The sequence below is a fragment of the Octopus sinensis genome, linkage group LG17 (genome assembly GCF_006345805.1).
Source record: "Octopus sinensis linkage group LG17, ASM634580v1, whole genome shotgun sequence".
NCBI lineage: Eukaryota > Metazoa > Mollusca > Cephalopoda > Octopoda > Octopodidae > Octopus > Octopus sinensis.
In genome coordinates, this window is record NC_043013.1 from 49,748,036 (window position 1) to 49,770,430 (window position 22,395).

Below are 22,395 nucleotides of genomic sequence, written 5' to 3' on the forward strand. Positions count from 1 at the left end.
CCTAGCATTGCTTGACAACTGATGCTTGTGTGTTTATGTACCCGTCACTTAGCGGTTCGGCAAAAAGAGACTGATAGAATAAGTACTGGGCTTACAAAGAATAAATCCCAGGGTCAAGTTGCTTGATTAAAGGCGGTGCTCCAGCATGGCCGCAGTCAAATGACTGAAACAAGTAAAAGACTAAAAGAGAGAGAGAGAGAGAGCCATGCACAGAATATGCCCATAAGATATCAATTTCAAGGCTAGATTGATGCTAATTTAGTTCTTATCCTTATGAAATTTCAGATTCAAAATTGAATAACACTGTCATACCATAATTAACCTAAATGAATTAAATGACACAACCACCTCTCATTCTTAGTCTAGAACTTAGTATTTAGTTTTTTTTACCAATTTGACATTTATATATGAACTTTCTAGAGAATTTCAGTTTGTATTTTTCATATTTTGAAATATAATCTTACTTTTTCAAGACACACCAATTTACATCTTTCAGTGCACAGTTTGAGAACCACTGGTCAAGCCGCATACATTGTTTACATGAAATTATGGAATGTCACAGTTATCACTTCTGGCTTCCATCACAATTTGCTTTAATTTATTTGGAACTTTTTTTTTTCCACTTTTTTTCAACAGTAAAATGTGTGCTCACCATTATTCTATGATCTAAAACAAATCAAAAACTGCATTGGATTTTGTTGTTTCAGCCCCAGGACAGCATTGATCCTGCAGACTAGCTGCAATGCTTCAGGCAAAACACCTGTCTCTGTTTTGTAGCTATAATGTCATATATACAGGGTATCCCAGAAAGACTTACCCATTGTTATTTCTTAATTATTCAAAATAAACTTAAGGTAGGATAATGAAATTTGGCACACACGTTCGAATGTAAATTGCCAATCAGTTGCAGTAATTACATTTCAAAATGACTACCTTTCACCTTGATCATAGCCTGCATTCAAGTGGTCACCGAGTTGCATGAGTGCTGTAGCACCTCTTCATCCAACTTGACCCATGAAGACAGAAGGGCTTTGTTCAGATCTGACACATTTGAATAGGAGTGAACAGAAACATTACTCTCTAAGACAGACCAGATAATAAAAGTCCATGGGACTGATGTCTGGGTTTGAGGGAGGTCATATCATCTTGTCTCAAAAACTGCTGAAACACTCTTTGCATCAAGTGGCATCTAGTGGCAGAAACCTGAACTACAACAGACTAGTTCCACAAAGAACATTTCCGGTTACTTTTGTGTACCCCCTTGTATATGTATATAATTGTGTGTCTTTGTGTCTGTGTTTGTCGCCACTTCACAACTGGTGCTGGTGTGTTTATGTCCCCTTTTAACTTAGTAATTCTGCCAAAGAGACCAATCGGATAAATACCAAACTTAAAAGAAAAGTACCAGGGTCAATTCATTCGACTAAAAATTTATCAAGGCAGTACCCCAGTATGGCCACAGTGTAACGAGTGAAACAAGTAAAAAAAAAAAGAAGCCAGAATAACAGAGACCAATGATCTCTCTGTGGAATCAATTTAAAAATTCTTAATATTTTTCCAAGTGCAAAAATAAAATCAAAAAAAGTTCAAGGTAGGACTAAATAAATCATTTTTCAAACTGTACTTAACACACTGTAGGAGTGACTGTGTGGTAAGTAGCTTGCTTACCAACCACATGGTTCCGGGTTCAGTCCCACTACGTGACACCTTGGGCAAGTGTCTTCTACTATAGCCTCAGGCCGACCAAAGCCTTGTGAGTGGATTTGGTAGACGGAAACTGAAAAAAGCCCGTCGTATATATGAATATGTATATGTGTGTATATGTTTGTATGTCTGTGTTTGTCACCCCAACATCGCTTGACAACCGGTGCTGGTGTGTTTATGTCCCCGTAACTTAGCAGTTTGGCAAAAGAGACCGATAGAATAAGGCTTACAAAGAATAAGTCCCGAGGTTGATTTGCTCGACTAAAGGTGGTGCTCCAGCATGGCCACAGTCACATGACTGAAACAAAGAACTGTATGTTTATATTCAAACGGTGACTATCAGTCACTATTTCACTCAGATCCTACTGTTTAGTTTATGTATGCATCTAAGTGTGAACACATGTATGTGTGCATGTGTGTATGTCTATGAGTTTGTGTATGTATATGTGTATGTGTGTGTACATACACATGCATAGGTTTGGTAGAACAAGGAGGATAAAAAGAACTCAATACATGAATATATTATTATATTTTATTTTTATTGGCAAAAGTTACAAAGTAACTCAAGTTTCATTCCACATACAAAATTCTCAGCCTTTGAATCGCTTTTTAATTTGTGCTAATAATAATATAATAATAATAATAATAATAATAATAATAATAATAAAAATAATAATAATAATAGCTTCAAATTTTGGCACAAGACCAGCAAGTTTGAGCGAGGGAGTAAGTCATTTACATCAACCCCAGTGATCAACTGGTACTTATCAACCTTGTAAGGATGAAAGGCAAAGTCAACCATGGTAGACGTAAGAACAGATGAAATGCCACCAAGCATTTTGTCTGGCATGCTGATGATTCTGCCAGCTCACTCCCTTTAATAATAATAATAATAATAATAATAATAATAATAATAATAATAATAATAATAATTATAAAACACACACATACACATGCATATGTATATAGATATAACTACAGTTCAGTGCTCATGTGATCGCCCTCAAATTTGACCAATTTTTGCTTGCTGAATTTTGGCATTAGGAAGGGCATCCAGCTGTAGAAACCATGCCAAATCAGACTGGAACCTCATGCAGTTCTCTGGCTTACCAGTTCCAGTCGAATCATTGAACCCATTCCAGCATGGAAAGCTGACATTAAATGATGATAATGATACCAATTTTGATGTAGTAGTCTGTATCAGAGTATTAGATACCCATCATTTAGATCATTCAAAATATTCAGGAAAGCTTAATTGTACTAATTGTTTTTTTTAAATAATAATGAGTACTTAAATACAAATTATTTTGGCCTTACTTCCTCTCAGATTTCACCAATTTTTGCTCTGTATTTTACTACAAAACTAATCATAAGGGAGTTTACAGTGATAAATTCTCTCCATTGGATCTGTTGTTGCAGTGTAAACTGATACAAAAATAAACTAGATGCTGTTGTGAATGGAACTTATAGAGGCATCAAATTGTTGGACTAAGCTATGGAGGTTACAGAAGGAATCACAGCGCAATTAATCAGGAACAAAATAAACCTAGATGAGATGTAGGTCAGTTTTATGCCTCAAAGAAGACCATAGATATAATGTTCTTAGTAAGACAACTACAAGTGAAATACTTAGATAACTGCAACAATGCGTCTTCTAAGGGAGGTGTTTAGGGGCTGCAATATTTATAACCCTACCAGTCCTTCATTTGTGGTCCCTCCCCTTACATCCTTGACCCATCTGCCTATTGCTTGACCCATTTTGCTTGTATACTTCTCACTCATAGCCCTCCAATGCTCATCTCCCCTCCATCCTCATCACTCTGCCCACTTGCTCTTCATCAGACCTATATATAGGAGACTGGATCAGGCCATCATCATCCTCTTTGTCCAGTACACTCGAATTTTACCATTCTGTGCTGCGAGCCACTACTCTCTGCTGAACCACCTCTATTGCCACCCCTAACCTACTCCCACATTTATCTCATTACCCTCCTCTACCTTTGTCCACCTACAATTACTAATCACTCTCTTCCCGCCAACCACCTCTACATATTTTGTTGCTGCCTTCCCCTCATACTCTTGTTCCTTCCACCCTCCCACCCATTCTGATTTGTCTGATATTATTGTGAAGTATATTTGCCATCTCAGTATGGCTAACCACTAAGGGTGGGTGTTACTGTAGCTTGTAGCCCAGGGAGAACACCTTCTCCAGCTGGCTATAGGCACATTTTCTGTGTCCTATCGGTATTTGCAAAGGGAGGTCATCCTTCCCTCGTCAACCTAAGTGTGTCAATAGCCAGCTGGAGAAGATGTTCTCCTGGGGCTACAAGATACAGTAACATCCACCCTTAGTGGTTAGCCACATTTAGATGGCAAATATACTTCACATTGTCGTGCAGTTACTGTCTATACCTTGTTCAGAGATTTATTATTGCTTGTTTACACTTTTTCAAGATCAGTGACGAAAAGTCACTGGAAAAAGGATATAAATATTTGCACTGGGACCCTTCCATCGAAAACTGGTGATTGTCATGCACTGATGATGGGTCAATACTCAGAAACTGCAGTCCCTACGTATCACTTAGGTTGACGAGGGAAGGATGACCTCCCTTTGCAAATACGGATAGGGCACAGAAAGTGTGCCTATAGCCAGCTGGAGATGTTCTCCTGGAGCTACAAGATACAGTAACATCCACCCTTAGTGGTTAGCCATATTTAGATGGCAAATATACTTCACATTGTCGTGCAGTTACTATCAATACCTCGTTCAGAGATTTATTATTACTCTGATATTATTCTTTTCCTTTTTCCCCCTTACAATTCCCCTCTTCAGCCACCTGTACACACTGTAATTTAATCCCATTTCCCCTCCTCTCAAATATCCATTTCTGGCTTTTCTGTAATCATTGTTCTTTCTCCAAATTTATATTTACTGTGTACAAGCCCCACTCCACCTGCTGTTCACACTATAATGGGGTTGGCTAAGTGAGCAGAGAAAATCATGAGGTCACCCTAGTCCTATTACACCAAGAACTATTCAGCTTATCTAGTGCTGATGCCACTACAGAATGCATTCAATGCATTCTGTAAAATGGTTGGCATTAGGTAGGGCATCTAGCCATACAAACCCAGCCAAATGAGACTTATGAGTTCCAAGTCTTTGGAGGCAGCTCAAGCTGTGATAACTATCCAATCCAAGCATGGAAAGTTGATGTAAAATGACGATGACGACGACGATGATGATGATGATGGTAATACTGTATGCACGAGTGTATGAGTGTGTTTCTGTCCCCTTGTCTTGACATTACACACAAATTGTAAACAAACCTTGCCATCATACAAATGGTGGTGTTTATTGAAGGCAGTGAGCTAGCAGAATCGATCGTTAGTACACCGGGCGAAATGCTTAGCAGTATTTCGTCTGCCGCTACGTTCTGAGTTCAAATTCCGCCGAGGTCGACTTGGCCTTTCATCGTTTCAGGGTCAATTAAATAAGTACCAGTTACACACTGGGGTTGATGTAATCGACTTAATCCATGTGTCTGTCCTTGTTTGTCCCCTCTGTGTTTAGCCCCTTGTTGGTAGTAAAGAAATAGGTATTTCGTCTGCCGTTACGTTCTGAGTTCAAATTCCGCCGAGGTCGACTTTGCCTTTCATCCTTTCGGGGTCGATTAAATAAGTACCAGTTACGCACTGGGGTCGATGTAATCGACTTAATCCATGTGCATGTCCTTGTTTGTCCCCTCTGTGTTTAGCCCCTGTTGGTAGTAAAGAAATAGGTATTTCGTCTGCCGTTACGTTCTGAGTTCAAATTCCGCCGAGGTCGACTTTGCCTTTCATCCTTTCGGGGTCGATTAAATAAGTACCAGTTACGCACTGGGGTCGATGTAATCGACTTAATCCATGTGCATGTCCTTGTTTGTCCCCTCTGTGTTTAGCCCCTTGTTGGTAGTAAAGAAATAGGTATTTCATCTTCCGTTACGTTCTGAGTTCAAATTCCGCCGAGGTCGACTTTGCCTTTCATCCTTTCGGGGGTCAATTAAATAAGTACCAGTTACGCACTGGGGTCGATGTAATCGACTTAATCCATGTGTCTGTCCTTGTTTGTTCCCTCTGTGTTTAGCCCCTTGTGGGTAGTAAAGAAATAGGTATTTCATCTTCCGTTACGTTCTGAGTTCAAATTCCGCCGAGGTCGACTTTGCCTTTCATCCTTTCGGGGGTCGATAAATTAAGTACCAGTTACGCACTGGGGTCGATGTAATCGACTTAATCCATGTGTCTGTCCTTGTTTGTCCCCTCTGTGTTTAGCCCCTTGTTGGTAGTAAAGAAATAGGTATTTCATCTTCCGTTACGTTCTGAGTTCAAATTCCGCCGAGGTCGACTTTGCCTTTCATCGTTTCAGGGTCAATTAAATAAGTACCAGTTACGCACTGGGGTCGATGTAATCGACTTAATCCATGTGTCTGTCCTTGTTTGTCCCCTCTGTGTTTAGCCCCTTGTTGGTAGTAAAGAAATAGGTATTTCATCTTCCGTTACGTTCTGAGTTCAAATTCCGCCGAGGTCGACTTTGCCTTTCATCCTTTCGGGGTCGATTAAATAAGTACCAGTTACGCACTGGGGTCGATGTAATCGACTTAATCCATGTGTCTGCCCTTGTTTGTCCCCTCTGTGTTTAGCCCCTTGTGGGTAGTAAAGAAATAGTTGGTGTTTGTTTGCAATCTTCTATGGAAACACATCTAGAAATAGGTGAGAGTTTGTGCTAAGAAGGGGGCATCTGCCTCGATAAACCCTGTCAGACCTATGCAAGCATAGAAAAGTAAATGTGGTGGACGCCGACATCGACGATGACGAGGAGATGACTAAGACAACAACAGTGATGACAACATCAACAATGATGATGATGATGATGATATACATATTTATATATTTCTTTACTACCCACAAGGGGCTAAACACAGAGGAGACAAACAAGGACAGACAAAGGGATTAAGTCGATTACATCGACCCCAGTGCGTAACTGGTGCTTATTTAATTGACCCTGAAAGGATGAAAGGCAAAGTCAACCTCGGTAGAATTTGAACCCAGAGCATAATGGCAGACGAAACACGGCTGCGCATTTCACCTGGCATGCTAACGTTTCTGCCAGCTCGCCGCCCTTATGATGATATACATACTTATATTTACACCATACATACAGTATTACATCATTAAGAGAAAGATGTCCAATACCTTGGGAAGAATTATGAGAGAACCCTGAAGCATAACAACAGTCCTAAAGAAACCATGACCCAATTAAGCAAGTGGTTTAGAGTAGTTTACAACAGCCAGCTACTGGAGAAGTTTAAGGTGTAGCGCTTCCAGTATGGCATCATATCCAAAGTGTTGTGACCATTCCTGCTCTATGACTACTCCAAGACTCAGCAGGAGGCAATGGAGGGGTTGTACAAAAAGTTGGTATGGACATTGTGGGATGTGTCCCCTAACTTTCATCTCAGTCAAACTTGATTGACCACTGTACTGAAGAAATCATTATAGTGGCTCATCTCTTGAGAATCATTGTAAAATATTCAGTGAAATACAACCACAAGTCCATCACAGGTTTCCAAACGTTGAGCGATTACTCAAGCTACTTTTAGTGTTTCAAACCAGTTCTTGCTAAGCTGAAAGATCTTTTAGCACTCTACAGAGACTCAAAACTTGGCTGTGACTGACCATGGCTCAGCAAAGGTTGAATCATATTCTAATATGCCATGTTCATAGAGATGTTTTGAAAAAGATTAGTTGCAAAGAAGCTGCTAAATTATTTATTAACAGCAACGATGCAAGATATATTTGGAAAGTTCTAAAAGACAATAAACTTTGCTTTATATTTTTTTATTCAGACATCAATTTTATTTGATATAATAAATTCTTTTGAAGCTTATTTGATAGGGTCCAGGAAAGGCACCATAAACAATACTAACGTGCTCCTTTAAGAATCAACAAATGTTGATTTGTTCCCCTCACATTTTTAAGGTAAACAAGGCCCCTACATGTTTGGACTAATACATAGGCCATTCGCTGTGTTTTGTCATGGTAAAAATTTCTAGCTGGTATGGATACACCTAGATCACTTCACAGCACCAGTGTATGGTAACTGAAATAGCATAAAAGAAACCTCTTTGATCAGTTCACAGCATCACCTGCCTGGTGTCTGTGAACGAAGAGGAGATAACTACGCCGAAATGCTGGCATCTCTAGGTAGATGACTCTGTGAATTGATCTAATAATAATAATGAAATTATTGTATACAGTGCTCAGGTGCACCACAACTTGTTAGAAAGTGCGTATAAAGTATATGCAGTAATGTACAAATGTCTGGAAAGCGAACAGTGTATGAGTCAGATACATGCTTGCGTGTGTATGGAGGGGAGAAAGATCAGGTGTAGTGTTGGCAAATCTCAGAAAGCATGGAAGTTTTGAAGGATGCAGTGCTCTGACAACTAACAACTGAGGCCGGCAGTTTGTTCCATGCTTCAGTAACTCTCAGCGTGAAAAAATGTTTCCAAAAGTCATGGGAGTTGTGCTGTTTTCTGACTTTGTAAATGTGTCCACGGGTGTTAGACGGGTGGAGTTTGAAAAGGTGCTCAGAGTTGTTTGTGTGATGGTTAATAATTTTATGGGTGTCTGCCAAGTCAGCTGCCAGATGTCGGAGTTTCAATGTGTCCATGCCCAGGGAAGTTAGGCGTTCAGGATATGGCAAATGCCTGATGGAGGGTATTCTTTTGGTTGCACGTCGCTGAATGGCTTCCAGACAATTAATATCCTGGGCAAGATAGGAGTTCCAGACTGGTGATGCAAATTCCAATCTAAGTGTATCCACACCATTTGTCTACAGCTAGAAATTTTCTCCATGGCAAAATACAGGGAATTGTTTGTTCACAAGTCCGAATGTGCTATTAGTATATTCAAACTGGTAATAATATTACATTGTTGACTAAATTGTTTTATTCATTGATTTTTGGTCTCTTGAACCATTGGAATTGCCCTGCACCCTTAACAAGATTCCTGTACTCACCCAAAGAAGCAATACACTACAGCTACTAATAAAAAACACAGGAAGTGGATTTTAACAACTATAAAATACTTGCAAGAGTGTGAATTTGCAGAGATATACAACCTACACCAGCATAAAGCAATACACATAAAGATTATTTCTTTGCTGAGATAAATATATCCATGGCCTTTGCCATGGGTATGTGGGAAGCATTAGACAAAGTTTGCAAGACAATGAAACATTAGTGAAGTGTAAACTTACCCGTGAGCCTTTGATATCTTTTGTAGTTACCTGGAAAATTAAAGAAAGCATCGAGATTACAATGGGACAAACATTGACAGTGGTGTCAACGGATTAATGGATGGAGAGATGAGGAGAAAAAGAAGGAGAGCTCTACAGGTGAAAAAGACTTTCAGGTGAGTGTCATATCACTAAGGCAAGTTTGTTGGTGAGAAAAGATGTTAAAAGAGACAGGAAGAATTTAGTGGGAAAGATATTCTATAGCATAGAAGCCTTCATGTTAGAATGTTTAATATTGTCCTCACTTATACAGAGGTATGGCATGTGTTTGGGGAAGAAGGGACAAAAAGGGGAAATAAGTGAAGGAAAAGATTGGGACATAACAAATGCAAATGGGAGTTAGAGTGGATGGGGTGAAGAAAGAAGGTCTGACTGAAAAAGCAAGATGATATTTTTATTTGTAATTTGGAAAGTATCAAATTTATAGATGATGGGCAATTAAAATTTGAGACGAGATATGAAATTAATATCTTCTCAAATTACAGAATGAACCATTAGTCAAAACTAAAAACAGTAAAAGAATAAAGTTGAAGGGAAAATTATAGTAAATTTGTCAAGAATTAAGGCATTATAGAGACACGTATCTTCCACAGATCTTCAATTTCAACTCTTGTCACAGAAGCAGAAAAGACCAACTTTAAGAAAACTCTGGGATTTCTAAAACTCCTTTCTAACAAAGGAGCAAGCATTGAGAGGAAACGGGAGTTGCTTTAGTAATATAATAAAAACGAAACTGTTATACTAAAGTGCGCTTAAGTCACAGAGTTGGCCCAGCAACTAAACAGGACAAACGGTTTCTACAAAACAGGGCAAACTAAAAGATATTTAACATTTCTGAAACAATCTTGAACTGTTTAACCTATTAATTACTATTCAATGAAAGAAAAAAAATGCTAAACATCACAAATATTATAATTAATATTCCCTTAGCAACTGAATTGTTGGAGTAGAACTGAAGATTTCTCTTCATAAAACGGTTTTAAAAAAGATGCTTTATTGAAGTGTTTCCCACTTGATTTTCTAGTATCATGGAAGAATTAAAGCTCTACTAAATACTTATTAAATTACACAATGTTACATCTATCTAGCAAGCTATAATTCTAGTTTATAGCAAAGTATATTAGATCAATGATGATAATGACACACCATGGATACAAGAAAATCATAGGTTGGCACTTCACTTGGCAGTGGCTCTCAGAGAATCTTAGTCCCACTTCAAAATATATTCTTTACTGGTATTTGAAATCAATATGACTCATAATTCTTCTGGCCTTTGCAATTTCAAATATAATTGTTTTAATTGTTGTATTCACAATCATTATTACCCGGTTCACTCTTACCTTCCTTTGGACTACCAGCTTTCTTACCACCTCCCTTCTTAATCTTAGCTTGTGGTAGTTCTTAGATCAAACAATGACTCCAGGTTTTAAGAAAATGGTATTGCATATGCAATAAGGAACTTTAAAGTTAAGAGAAATAAAAAAAAAATGACCAGGCGCAGGCATGGCTGTGTGATAAGAAGCTTGCTACCCAACTACATGGTTCCGGGTTCAGTCCCACTGTGTGGCAACTTGGAAAAGTGTCTTCTACTATAGTCTCAGGCCAACCAAAGCCCTGTGAGATGATTTGGTAGACAGAAACTGAAAGAAGCCCATCGTGTGTGTGTGTGTGTGTGCTTGTGTGCCTGTGTTTGCCCTCCACTACTGCTTGACAACTGATGTTTGTATGATTTTTGTACCCGTAACTTAGCAGTTCAGCAAAAAGACACCAACAGAATAAATACTAGGCTTACAATGAATAAGTCCTGGAGTCAATTTGTTTGAGTAAAGGCAGTGCTCCAGCATGACCACAGTCAAATGACTGAAACAAGTAAAAGAATAAAAGAATATGAGAGAATATTTTGATATATTGGTGAAAATAAGGAATTAATATGGAACTGGAGATAACCTCATCTGTTTTGGCAGATACTTCAAGAAAAGGAATTTCCCATTCGTCGGCAAGTTTTTTTCCGTCTTCCATTGTAACTGCTCTGAAATAGGGAAAAGCAGAGGATTAAAGAAGAACTTCAAAGTAACATACACTGTAATGAATCACTTTTGTGTAAACATATTGACAGAGAAGTAAAAGAAACTTCCACTCCTGCGTGTGGAAATACTGATAGAGGAACACAACAAAATATCCCTTACTTCATGTGAACATGTGGGTGGAAGAGCACCAGAAACATCACCTCCTCCATGTGATTAGGTTATTTGAGGAGTAATACAAACATCAACTCCTAGTGGAGAAGGACTAGAAACATTAACCCCTCCATGTGAATATAATGAAGGAGCACTACCAACATCATCAGTTCCACCATGTGAACATGTTGGTGGAAGAGCACCAGAAACATCACCTCCTCCATGTGAATAGGTTATTTGAGAGAGTAATACAAACATCAACTCCTAGTGGAGAAGGACTAGAAACATTACCCCTCCATGTGAATATAATGAAGGAGCACTACCAACATCATCAGTTCACCATGTGAACATGTTGGTGGAAGAGCACCAGAAACATCACCTCCTCCATGTGAATAGGTTATTTGAGGAGTAATACAAACATCAACTCCTAATGGAGGAGTACTAGAAACATTAACCCCTCCATGTGAATATAATGAAGGAGCACTACCAACATCATCAGTTCCACCATGTGAACATGTTGGTGGAAGAGCACCAGAAACATCACCTCCTCCATGTGAATAGGTTATTTGAGGAGTAATACAAACATCAACTCCTAGTGGAGAAGGACTAGAAACATTAACCCCTCCATGTGAATATAATGAAGGAGCACTACCAACATCATCAGTTCCACCATGTGAACATGTTGGTGGAAGAGCACCAGAAACATCACCTCCTCCATGTGAATAGGTTATTTGAGGAGTAATACAAACATCAACTCCTAATGGAGGAGTACTAGAAACATTAACCCCTCCATGTGAATATAATGAAGGAGCACTACCAACATCATCAGTTCCACCATGTGAACATGTTGGTGGAAGAGCACCAGAAACATCACCTCCTCCATGTGAATAGGTTATTTGAGGAGTAATACAAACATCAACTCCTAGTGGAGAAGGACTAGAAACATTAACCCCTCCATGTGAATATAATGAAGGAGCACTACCAACATCATCAGTTCCACCATGTGAACATGTTGGTGGAAGAGCACCAGAAACATCACCTCCTCCATGTGAATAGGTTATTTGAGGAGTAATACAAACATCAACTCCTAGTGGAGAAGGACTAGAAACATTAACCCCTCCATGTGAATATAATGAAGGAGCACTACCAACATCATCAGTTCCACCATGTGAACATGTTGGTGGAAGAGCACCAGAACATCACCTCCTCCATGTGAATAGGTTATTTGAGGAGTAATACAAACATCAACTCCTAGTGGAGAAGGACTAGAAACATTAACCCCTCCATGTGAATATAATGAAGGAGCACTACCAACATCATCAGTTCCACCATGTGAACATGTTGGTGGAAGAGCACCAGAAACATCACCTCCTCCATGTGAATAGGTTATTTGAGGAGTAATACAAACATCAACTCCTAGTGGAGAAGGACTAGAAACATTAACCCCTCCATGTGAATATAATGAAGGAGCACTACCAACATCATCAGTTCCACCATGTGAACATGTTGGTGGAAGAGCACCAGAAACATCACCTCCTCCATGTGAATAGGTTATTTGAGGAGTAATACAAACATCAACCTAGTGGAGAAGGACTAGAAACATTAACCCCTCCATGTGAATATAATGAAGGAGCACTACCAACATCATCAGTTCCACCATGTGAACATGTTGGTGGAAGAGCACCAGAAACATCACCTCCTCCATGTGAATAGGTTATTTGAGGAGTAATACAAACATCAACTCCTAGTGGAGAAGGACTAGAAACATTAACCCCTCCATGTGAATATAATGAAGGAGCACTACCAACATCATCAGTTCCACCATGTGAACATGTTGGTGGAAGAGCACCACAAACTTCTCTCTTTACTCTTTTACTTGTTTCAGTCATTTGACTGTGGCCATGCAGAAGCACCGCCTTTAGTCGAGCAAATCGACCCCAGGACTTATTCTTTGTAAGCCCAGTACTTATTCTATCAGTCTCTTTTGCCGAACGGCTAAGTTACGGGAACATAAACACACCAGCATCGGTTGTCAAGCAATGCTAGAGGGACAAACACAGACACACACACACACACACACACACACACACATATATATATATATATATACATATATATGACAGGCTTCTTTCAGTTTCCGTCTACCAAATCCACTCACAAGGCTTTGGTCGGCCTGAGGCTATAGCAGAAGACACTTGCCCAAGATGCCGCGCAGTGGGACTGAACCCTGAACCATGTGGTTGGTTAGCAAGCTACTTACCACACAGCCATTCCTGCGCCTATTTACATTACTGCGCCTTCATTTATATTATGTGAACTTGTTGCTTCAAAAAATACTAAGAATATGGAGAAAGAAAAAGATCCAGTTTGGTAAACCACATTGTAGCAGTAGTGGTAATGATTCATAAATTTGTAAATGTGAACATTGATTGTCAGCAGTAGGTGAAGTGTTGAGATAACTAAATAGCATACAACATATTTAGCAACAACAGTAAATAATGAGAGAGACTTGTTGCTTAATATGTAAAACAAACACATTGAGGTACAACTTGAAATTATTCAAACAATATATTCAACAACATTCCTTCACTGCTCTGACAACCCTAATGACCTTCCAATTAGAATTTTTGGGGATATCCTGCAAATAAATTTTTCCCACGGTTTAGATTTATCGTCACCATTGTTTAATATCCGTTTTCCATGCTGGAATGTGTTGGATGGGTTGACAAGAACCGATAAACCAGAAGACTGTTCTAAGCTCCAATGTCTACCTTTGGTATGGCTTCCACAGTTAGATGCCCTTCCTAATGCCAACCACTTTACAAAGTGGTTCTCTCTTTTGCTCTTTCACTTGTTTCAGTCATTTGACTGCAGCCATGCTGGAGCACTGCCTTTAATCGAGCAACTCGACCCCGGGACTTATTCTTTTGTAATCCCAGTACTTATTCTATCAGTCTCTTTTGCCGAACCGCTAAGTAACGGGGACATAAACACACCAGCATCGGTTGTCAAGCAATGCTAGGGGGACAAATACAGACACACAAATATATACACACACACTTATATATATATATACATATATACGACAGGCTTCTTTTCAGTTTCCGTCTACCAAATCCACTCACAAGGCTTTGGTCGGCCCGAGGCTATAGTAGAAGACACGTGTGTGGGACTGAACTCGGAACCATGAGGCTGGTAAACAAGCTAGTTACCACACAGCCACTCTTTTTTTCTTTTCTTTTTTTTTTTGTGGCATCAGCACTGATGAAGTCACCAAGTAACTTGTGAGACAAGATCTTTCAACTGATTGGGAGCACAGTCTTAAGATATGTGGCTTCATGCTATATCCCAGTAGAAAAGTAAGAGAGAGGATAGTGGTGATGCAATGTCAGGTCTAAAGTACAGGAAGGTGAATATAAGTGGAATAGAGGATCAGACAGGATGAGTAAGTGGCTAAGTTCAAAAGACTGTGAAAAGAAAGTAACAGATGAATAGCTATGGGGATTTACAGCCACAGGAGTGGCTGTGTGGTAAGTAGCTTGCTAACCAACCACATGGTTCCGGGTTCAGTCCCACTACGTGGCATCTTGGGCAAGTGTCTTCTGCTATAGCCCCGGGCCGACCAATGCCTTGTGAGTGGATTTGGTAGACGGAAACTGAAAGAAGCCCGTCGTATATATGTATATATATGTGTGTATATGTGTGTATTTGTGTGTCTGTGTTTGTCCCCCTAGCATTGCTTGACAACCGATGCTGGTGTGTTTACGTCCCTGTCACTTAGCGGTTCGGCAAAAGAGACCAATAGAATAAGTACTGGGCTTACAAAGAATAAGTCCCGGGGTCGATTTGCTCGACTAAAGGCGGTGCTCCGGCATGGCCACAGTCAAATGACTGAAACAAGTGAAAGAGTAAAAGAGTATGCGCAGATCTTGGTGGTAGTAGCAAATAAATGCTATGGAAGATGAACATGGGTGGGGGAATGTTCAGCGGTATCAGTTTTGAGTGGGGAGTGAAGGCAGGAGAAAATAGGAATTGGTTAGGTGGCAGCACAGATGCGATGAAGTTTAAGTGGGATACAGGAGAGATGCACAGTGCTAGGGTAGATAGGGATGGAAATTATTATTTTTTTTTTTTTTACTCAAGGCACAAGGCTTGAAATTTTGGGGGATGGGCTAGTCGATTGGATTGACCCCAGTACATGACTGGTACTTAATTTATCGACCCCGAAAGGATGAAAGGCAAAGTCGACCTTGACGGAATTTGAACTCAGAACGTAAAGATAGACGAAATACCTATTTCTTTATTACCCACAAGGGGCTAAACACAGAGGGGACAAACAAGGACAGAGAAAGGGATTAAGTCGATTACATCGACCCCAGTGCGTAACTGGTACTTAATTTATCAACCCCGAAAGGATGAAAGGCAAAGTCAATCTTGACGGAATTTGAACTCAGAACGTAACTGCAGATGAAATACCGCTTAGCATTTCACCCAGCATGCTAACGATTCTGCCAGCTTGCCGCCTAAGGGATGGAAATAATGATGGACAAATGCAGTGTGAGCTGTCAATTGGAGAATAAGAGAGTGTACAAGGGAAAGGAGTGTGTGTGAAAGGGGCATTCAGTGGGAAATAATGTGATTAGGGGTGGTAATGATAATGTTTGTGATAAAAGGAAGTGGTTCTAGGGAGTGATAACTGGTAGCACAAAAGTGGAGATGAAATATGCGCAGTTCTGCTCTCATATAATTGCATCAAGTGAGTGAATGTTCCGCCACCACATCATCTTTGGTCTGGCTGGAACTTTGTAGCAGCCACAAATTTGGTCTGTCTTCCTCAGTAGGTTGCCTTGTTGGAACTTCTAGTTATCTTCTATGTTTTACATCTCTAGCTCCCACTCCTTCTTGTCAACAGTGTTGATTAGAACTTCTCTAAATTTCTGACTGTTCAACAGATCTTTAAATTTCCATATTATCTTTTGCCAAACTGTTTTTTTTTTACCTCTGAGTCCTTTTGGTACTGAGTCTGAAGATACCAACCACTAACATAATCCAGGATTGGACTTCTACCATTTGTAAATATCTGCCTGTCCCTGTTTCTGGTGAGGCTGTAATGAATCCTATCAATCTGATATGCCTACCAGATTGAGAGATAATCAGGTGACCGGTTGGTTTCCTGAAATTGGTTCTGCACATCAACAAGTCATTAGTATCACAGAACTACAGCAGCCTTGTTCCCTCCTCATTTCTTGAACTAAAACCATACGTTTTACTGTACCCCATGAAATCCATTAGGATGCTATCCAACATGTTCGTTGAAATCAACAGCTACAATAATAAGGTCGTTGTTATTCATGATCAAGGTAATCTGCAAAAATCCACATAAAAATGGTTCGATTGTCCATCTGCCGGTCTAGCATGTGGATCATATCATCATCATCATCATCATTTAGCGTCTGTTTTCCATGCTAGCATGGGTTGGACAGTTCTACCGGGGTCTGGTAAGCTATGGAGGCTGCACCAGGCTCCAGTCTGATTTGGCAGTGTTTCTACAGCTGGATGTACCACTCCATGAGTGTAGTGGGTGTTTTTTACGTGCCACCGGCACAGGAGCCAGCGCAGGCTGGCAAACGGCCACAATCGGTTGGTGCTTTTATGTGTCACTGACACGGACACTAGTCAGGTGGCGCTAGTAACTGCTACGGTCAAACGGTGCTCTTACGTATCACCAGCACTGGTGTCTTAACTACAATTACCATTCGAATTTTTGATGTTGACGAACTTGACTCAACAGGTTTCCTCAAGAACAGCGGGTCACTCTACGATCCAAGGTTAGCACAGCAGAGAGAGAGATAAATGTTACTGTCATGTTTTCAACGACACACTTTGTGACTACCCTGGTCATATTATCTATCTATTTCTCTGCCAAACGTAGGTCCTCACCACCCACCATAACTCTGCTACCTACTCAAAAGAATTTGAACCTATGTCTGTGCCTGTGAGGAGTCTAACCAAAGCTTCTCTCCATTTTTGCTATATACTATCCCCTCTCTCTCTTTCAGAGAGGCACTGAGCAGCTATACGCACGCATACACACACGGCAGTAACTTCCACCTACCGAGTTCAATCACAAAGCTTCGGTCGACTCGGGGCTATAGCGGAAGACACCTACCCAAAGTGCCACGCAGTGGGACTGAACCCGAAACCATGTAGTCGGGAAGCAAGCTTCCCAACCATACAGCCATGCCCGCGCCTACAATCACACATTTTTAGTTTCATAGTCTTGTATTCAAAAACTGGTATGGTTGTGGTTGTCCTGGTTTTTCAACATAGAGGAGTCAACACAAGTATCAAATATAGGAAATAGTTGGTTTAATACATACGACTTTCCTCATGACACACCCTGTCTAATACCTCTTCCTCTCATGAGGCAAAATCTGGTGAATATAAGAAATGGACCAACAATTCTCAAGCAAACTCCGCTAATTTTTGTCAAGTGGCGAAAGAAACATGGGATCTACTGTTATCATCATCACCATCATCATCAACAACATTTAACATCCATTTTCTATGCTGGCATGGGTTGGATGGCATGATAGGAGCTAGCAAGGCCAGGAGCCACACCAGGCAGAGTCCATTTTGCCTTGGTTTCTATTACTGCCCTTCCTAACACCAACCACACCCCCAGAGTGTGCTGGGTGCTTTTTACGTGGAGCCCACACTAATGCTTTTTGTGTGGCACCTTGGGTTTAGGATCTCAATTCTGTTGTGGTGGGCAGATCTTCTCAAGTACAGCAATGTGCTACATATCATAATGAAAAATAACACAGCTTCTCTTTGCTAATGCTGGACGTTGGTATTGGACAGCAGAATCCAATTTACCCAACGTGTAAGCATTGGATCATTGTACTTGTAATTTGATTTTGTGTTAAAAACTCAAAAAACAACACATTTATTCAACATCATTTGTTTTTGTCTTGAATGAAGACTTAATATAGGAAAAGCTAGAGTTGTTTCCCCTCGTTTACTCGTGATCTTTTTCTGTACAGTACATATTTTTTTGATTATCAGATGGAATTTTTTTCCTTTTCTCAATAACGAAAGTGTGCTTTCTGGTTTTCCATTCTTATTATAAGTTACAAACAAAATTCTGAAAAAATTTGGTATTTCAAAACAGAGAAACCAATTCCTGCATTTATAAATGATTGTTTGGTTAATTAAAACATTACGCTTTAAATATGACAGTTGCAGCATGGAAGGTGTTTATAAGCCATTTCTGAAACACACAAAAACCGTTAGATTCACTTCAACATTTAAATTTCATTTGTCAAAATATTTTCGTCACTTTGAGACCGTGACCTGTTCACTGACAAAGCTTTGTGCTGCATCTGATTTAAATATGTTGTTTCACATATTATGCAGGAAAAAACAAACTTCCCAGATAATTCGATATAATCATACAGAAGGTTAAATGTTTGGATGCACATCCACCATATCGACTATCAACAGTAAATAGAGACCAAATAAAATCCAACAAAAATAACTTACATGTCCTCTTCCAAGATCTCTTTTGCTTCGAACCATGACAATTGAAACTCTGCAGCAATAAGATGAAATTGCTATAAAATATAACATACATAATATATCTCTATGTATTTGTTTTGCAAGATATTGTTATACTTTAAGGATGGTCATCTTTTGTCATTCAAACACACCCACAGTTTAATCTTCACTTCAGATTTTATTCATATTATTTGTACAGTAATATCAGCGCCAAGCAATGTTTAGGCATAAGTGAACTTTAGGTTAGTTAAAATATGTTTGTGACATATTTCAACTGCTGAAGGCAAATACACGGCAATTACTATGGAGAAAAATGCTCTCTTACGGTAAAAAAAAATGGTGGAAAAATACTATATCTGTCTAGTGTCAGGTTCCCAGACACTGGTGTTTTGGGCTCAAATCCTAGCACAGATGTTCTTGTGCTCAGCCCCAAATGAGAGAACCTTTGATTAAAGGCATTTCACTTGTGACTATTTCAAGTATTTCCCAATTTTAAAGTACAGTGCATTGAGGACTACATTTACCAATGTGTCCTTTTCTAAGGTCATAGGGTAATTGAAAGGAGGGAGTATTTTTTGGCTGCCGTTTCTGATACATCAAATGATGGTGTAGAGGTTACCCCTAAAATAAGTGTCTTGACAACAAATGAAAACCAACAATTGTATCATTTAACATTGTCGTGTTTGAGGATGGTCATTTTGCCAATAAACACGTGCACTATTTGACTTTCACTTCAAATTATTATCATTAGTTATTGGTTATTTCATCAAAGCTCTTTCCTCACACATTTTGTGACCTTCTCAATGACTATTTGTTGTCCTCCACTGTCTGGCCATATTTTCTTTGCTCCATCTTGTTTCTCTTACCTGCACATGCATTTGTGTCAGTATCTGATCGTGTGTCTATGTGTTTGGTATGTGTATGTGTGTTTTGTTTAAGTGTGTGTGAGTTTGTATGCACTGTTTGTATTTGTGTTTACCTTTGTTTCGTTTTGTTTTGGTTTTTTTTTGTCTTTTTATTTTCTTCCTGAGCCCTATTCTGATTTCCGTTGTTAGGTTGTGGGGTTGAGATGTTACTATTCCATTTGTGTTTTGCTTTGAGGCTTGGTCTACCTTCTACAATGTATGTAGACTCCAAAATTTGAGTGGTGTGTCAGTCCCGTGTGTTAATATGATCTTAACAAAATAACATAGAAGAATCTTCATAACATCAAGAATCTTGAAAAACAGATACAGAAAAGTATGATAAAAAAAAAGCACAATGAAATCATAACTTTCAATTTTCTTTATAGAAACAAGCTCACTTTTTAGCCTTTGTCCACTCTATAATATTATATATTGAAAAATATTTCCTTTGATATATTCAGGTCATATATAAACCCATGAAATCAAAACATCATATCAATATCTATGTTACTTGATAATTTCCAATTTCAAATCTATTACAAAGTAGGGCCAGATATTTATCTAGAATTCAGTAGTAAAAATGGAATTGTAGGAAAATAGAAACTTTTATAGCATTAACCCTTTCATTACTGTATTTATTTTGAGATGCTCTGTGTTTCTCTCAATTACTTTAAATATAACAAAGAATTTAGTAAAATAACTTGGTTATCATTAAGCTAGTGTTGGGAACATAAATTGTGACTAAGGTTTGGTGGAAGATTTAAATTCAAAACAAGACATTTGTATTACGGAACCAGAGCCGGTTTCAGCCGGGTTGGTAACGAAAGGGTTAATACTTACCATATTTTGCCTTTCATGTCACTTATCTTGTTGTAAATCAATTTGATAATATCAAGGCTGTGAAGAAGACAAAAAGGATTATTATAAATTAACGAAACTGAAAATGTACAAAGGCTAACAATGTGCAAAATGAGTTAAATGCTTGCTATGCTAAGTGATTCGTTTAACTAGAGAGTAAAATACAAAATCCCATTGTTATTTGTCATAATATATTTATTTGTTTAGAAATATTGAATTTCTAAATGACTCAGAGAGACATGAGCAGTGGTGGAGCGATAGAGTGGATGTATAAAGTCAACTTAACATGACAGTCTCATAAAGGGAATCACACCACCACTATTTAGCCCTAGGAAGCATCGATGCTTCTTGTCGGCTTTGACACATTTCCTGTGTCCTTATATATTTACGAAGGGGAAACAAGCACCCCCACCAGCTAGGCCTGCATCCAGAGACATGCATGTTTCTGAGTTTTGCTCATCATCAGTCTGGAGTAGCATGGGCTGCTGTAGGGAGTGCTTGTCTCCCCTTCGCAAATATAAGGACACAGGAAATGTGTCAAAGCCGACAGGAAGCGTCGATGCTTCCTAGGGCTAAACAGCGGCGGTGTAATTCCCTTACGGGACTGTCACGTTATGTTGACAGTATACAACCACTCCATTTATTTGTTTAAAATTCTATAATTCTCTCCAACTCTTAATTTCTAGTAGAGTGTGTATAAAGGGAGCTAAGTCAGTCCAAACTTGATCAACTCTCTTCCATAACATGAAGTGCAGTGGTGTATTAAATACTGGAGACAGAAGAAGGTATATTACAGGGGAGATGTTAATAACAGAGTCATATATATGAAACCAATTGTTTCATTTTTCTTTACTCCTCTATGATGAAAAACCAGTTTCTGAACAAAAAACCTATAAAAGACTACCAAATTAAAAACGTATGGTATGTACCAGATGAAATTAATTAGTAAACAATATGAGATGTCGGCGTCATAATCAGTTTGTAAGGATTGGTTTTTTTGGGGGGTGTTCTTTTTTACTTGTCTCAATCATTAGACTGTGGCCATGCTGGAGCACCGCCTTTAGTCGAGCAAATTGACCCCGGGACTTATTCTTTGTAAGCCTAGTACTTATTCTATCGGTCTCTTTTGCCGAACCGCTATGTTACGGGGACATAAACACACCAACATTGGTTGTCAAGTGATGTTGGGGGCACAAACACAGACACACAAACATATACACACACACATATATACGACAGGCTTCTTTGTTTCCGTCTACCAAATCCACTCACAAGGCTTTGGTCGGCCTGATTTTTTTATGCGAATTCATGTATTGAAACAAATTTTGTTGTCTAGAGAGAGTCATTATACCAATATAATTAACACACACACTGGTTCAATCCCATTCCTTTATTATTAGTTAATTAGTTAAATATCCAACTAACTAATTTGTTTTGTTTTTGTATGACAAAGTCCTTTCATTGCGACTTGCAACCTTTTCAATGACTATTAGTCTGTTATAGAGGCCACGTTTGTTTGAGATTTGTTACAGGCGCAGGAGTGGCTGTGTGGTAAGTAGCTTGTCTACCAACCACATGGTTTCGGGTTCAGTCCCACTGCGTGGCATCTTGGGCAAGTGTCTTCTACTATAGCTTCAGGCCGACCAAAGCCTTGTGAGTGGATTTGGTAGACGGAAACTGAAAGAAGCCCGTCGTATGTATGTATATATATATATATATATGCGTGTGTGTGTTTGTGTGTCTGTGTTTGTCCCCCTAGCATTGCTTGACAACCGATGCTGGTGTGTTTATGTCCCCGTTACTTAGCGGTTCGGCAAAAGAGACCGATAGAATAAGTACTGGGCTCACAAAAGAA

The 22,395-nt window shown here is 39.2% G+C and overlaps 1 protein-coding gene across 2 annotated transcripts in view; it reads right to left on the reverse strand.

Annotated features, from left to right (window-relative positions):
- Positions 1–22,395, reverse strand: part of LOC118766796 — a 44,754-nt gene that overhangs the window by 13,947 nt on the left and 8,412 nt on the right. For both annotated transcript variants that reach the window (XM_036510569.1, XM_036510570.1), the window contains exons 2-5: positions 20,523–20,579; positions 18,763–18,833; positions 10,988–11,069; positions 9,002–9,031 (exon numbers count right to left, since the gene is read on the reverse strand). In XM_036510569.1, coding sequence (XP_036366462.1) covers positions 9,002–9,031; positions 10,988–11,069; positions 18,763–18,833; positions 20,523–20,525 — 186 coding nt within the window. In that variant the 5' untranslated portion in view covers positions 20,526–20,579. The remainder of the gene's footprint in view (positions 1–9,001; positions 9,032–10,987; positions 11,070–18,762; positions 18,834–20,522; positions 20,580–22,395) is intronic.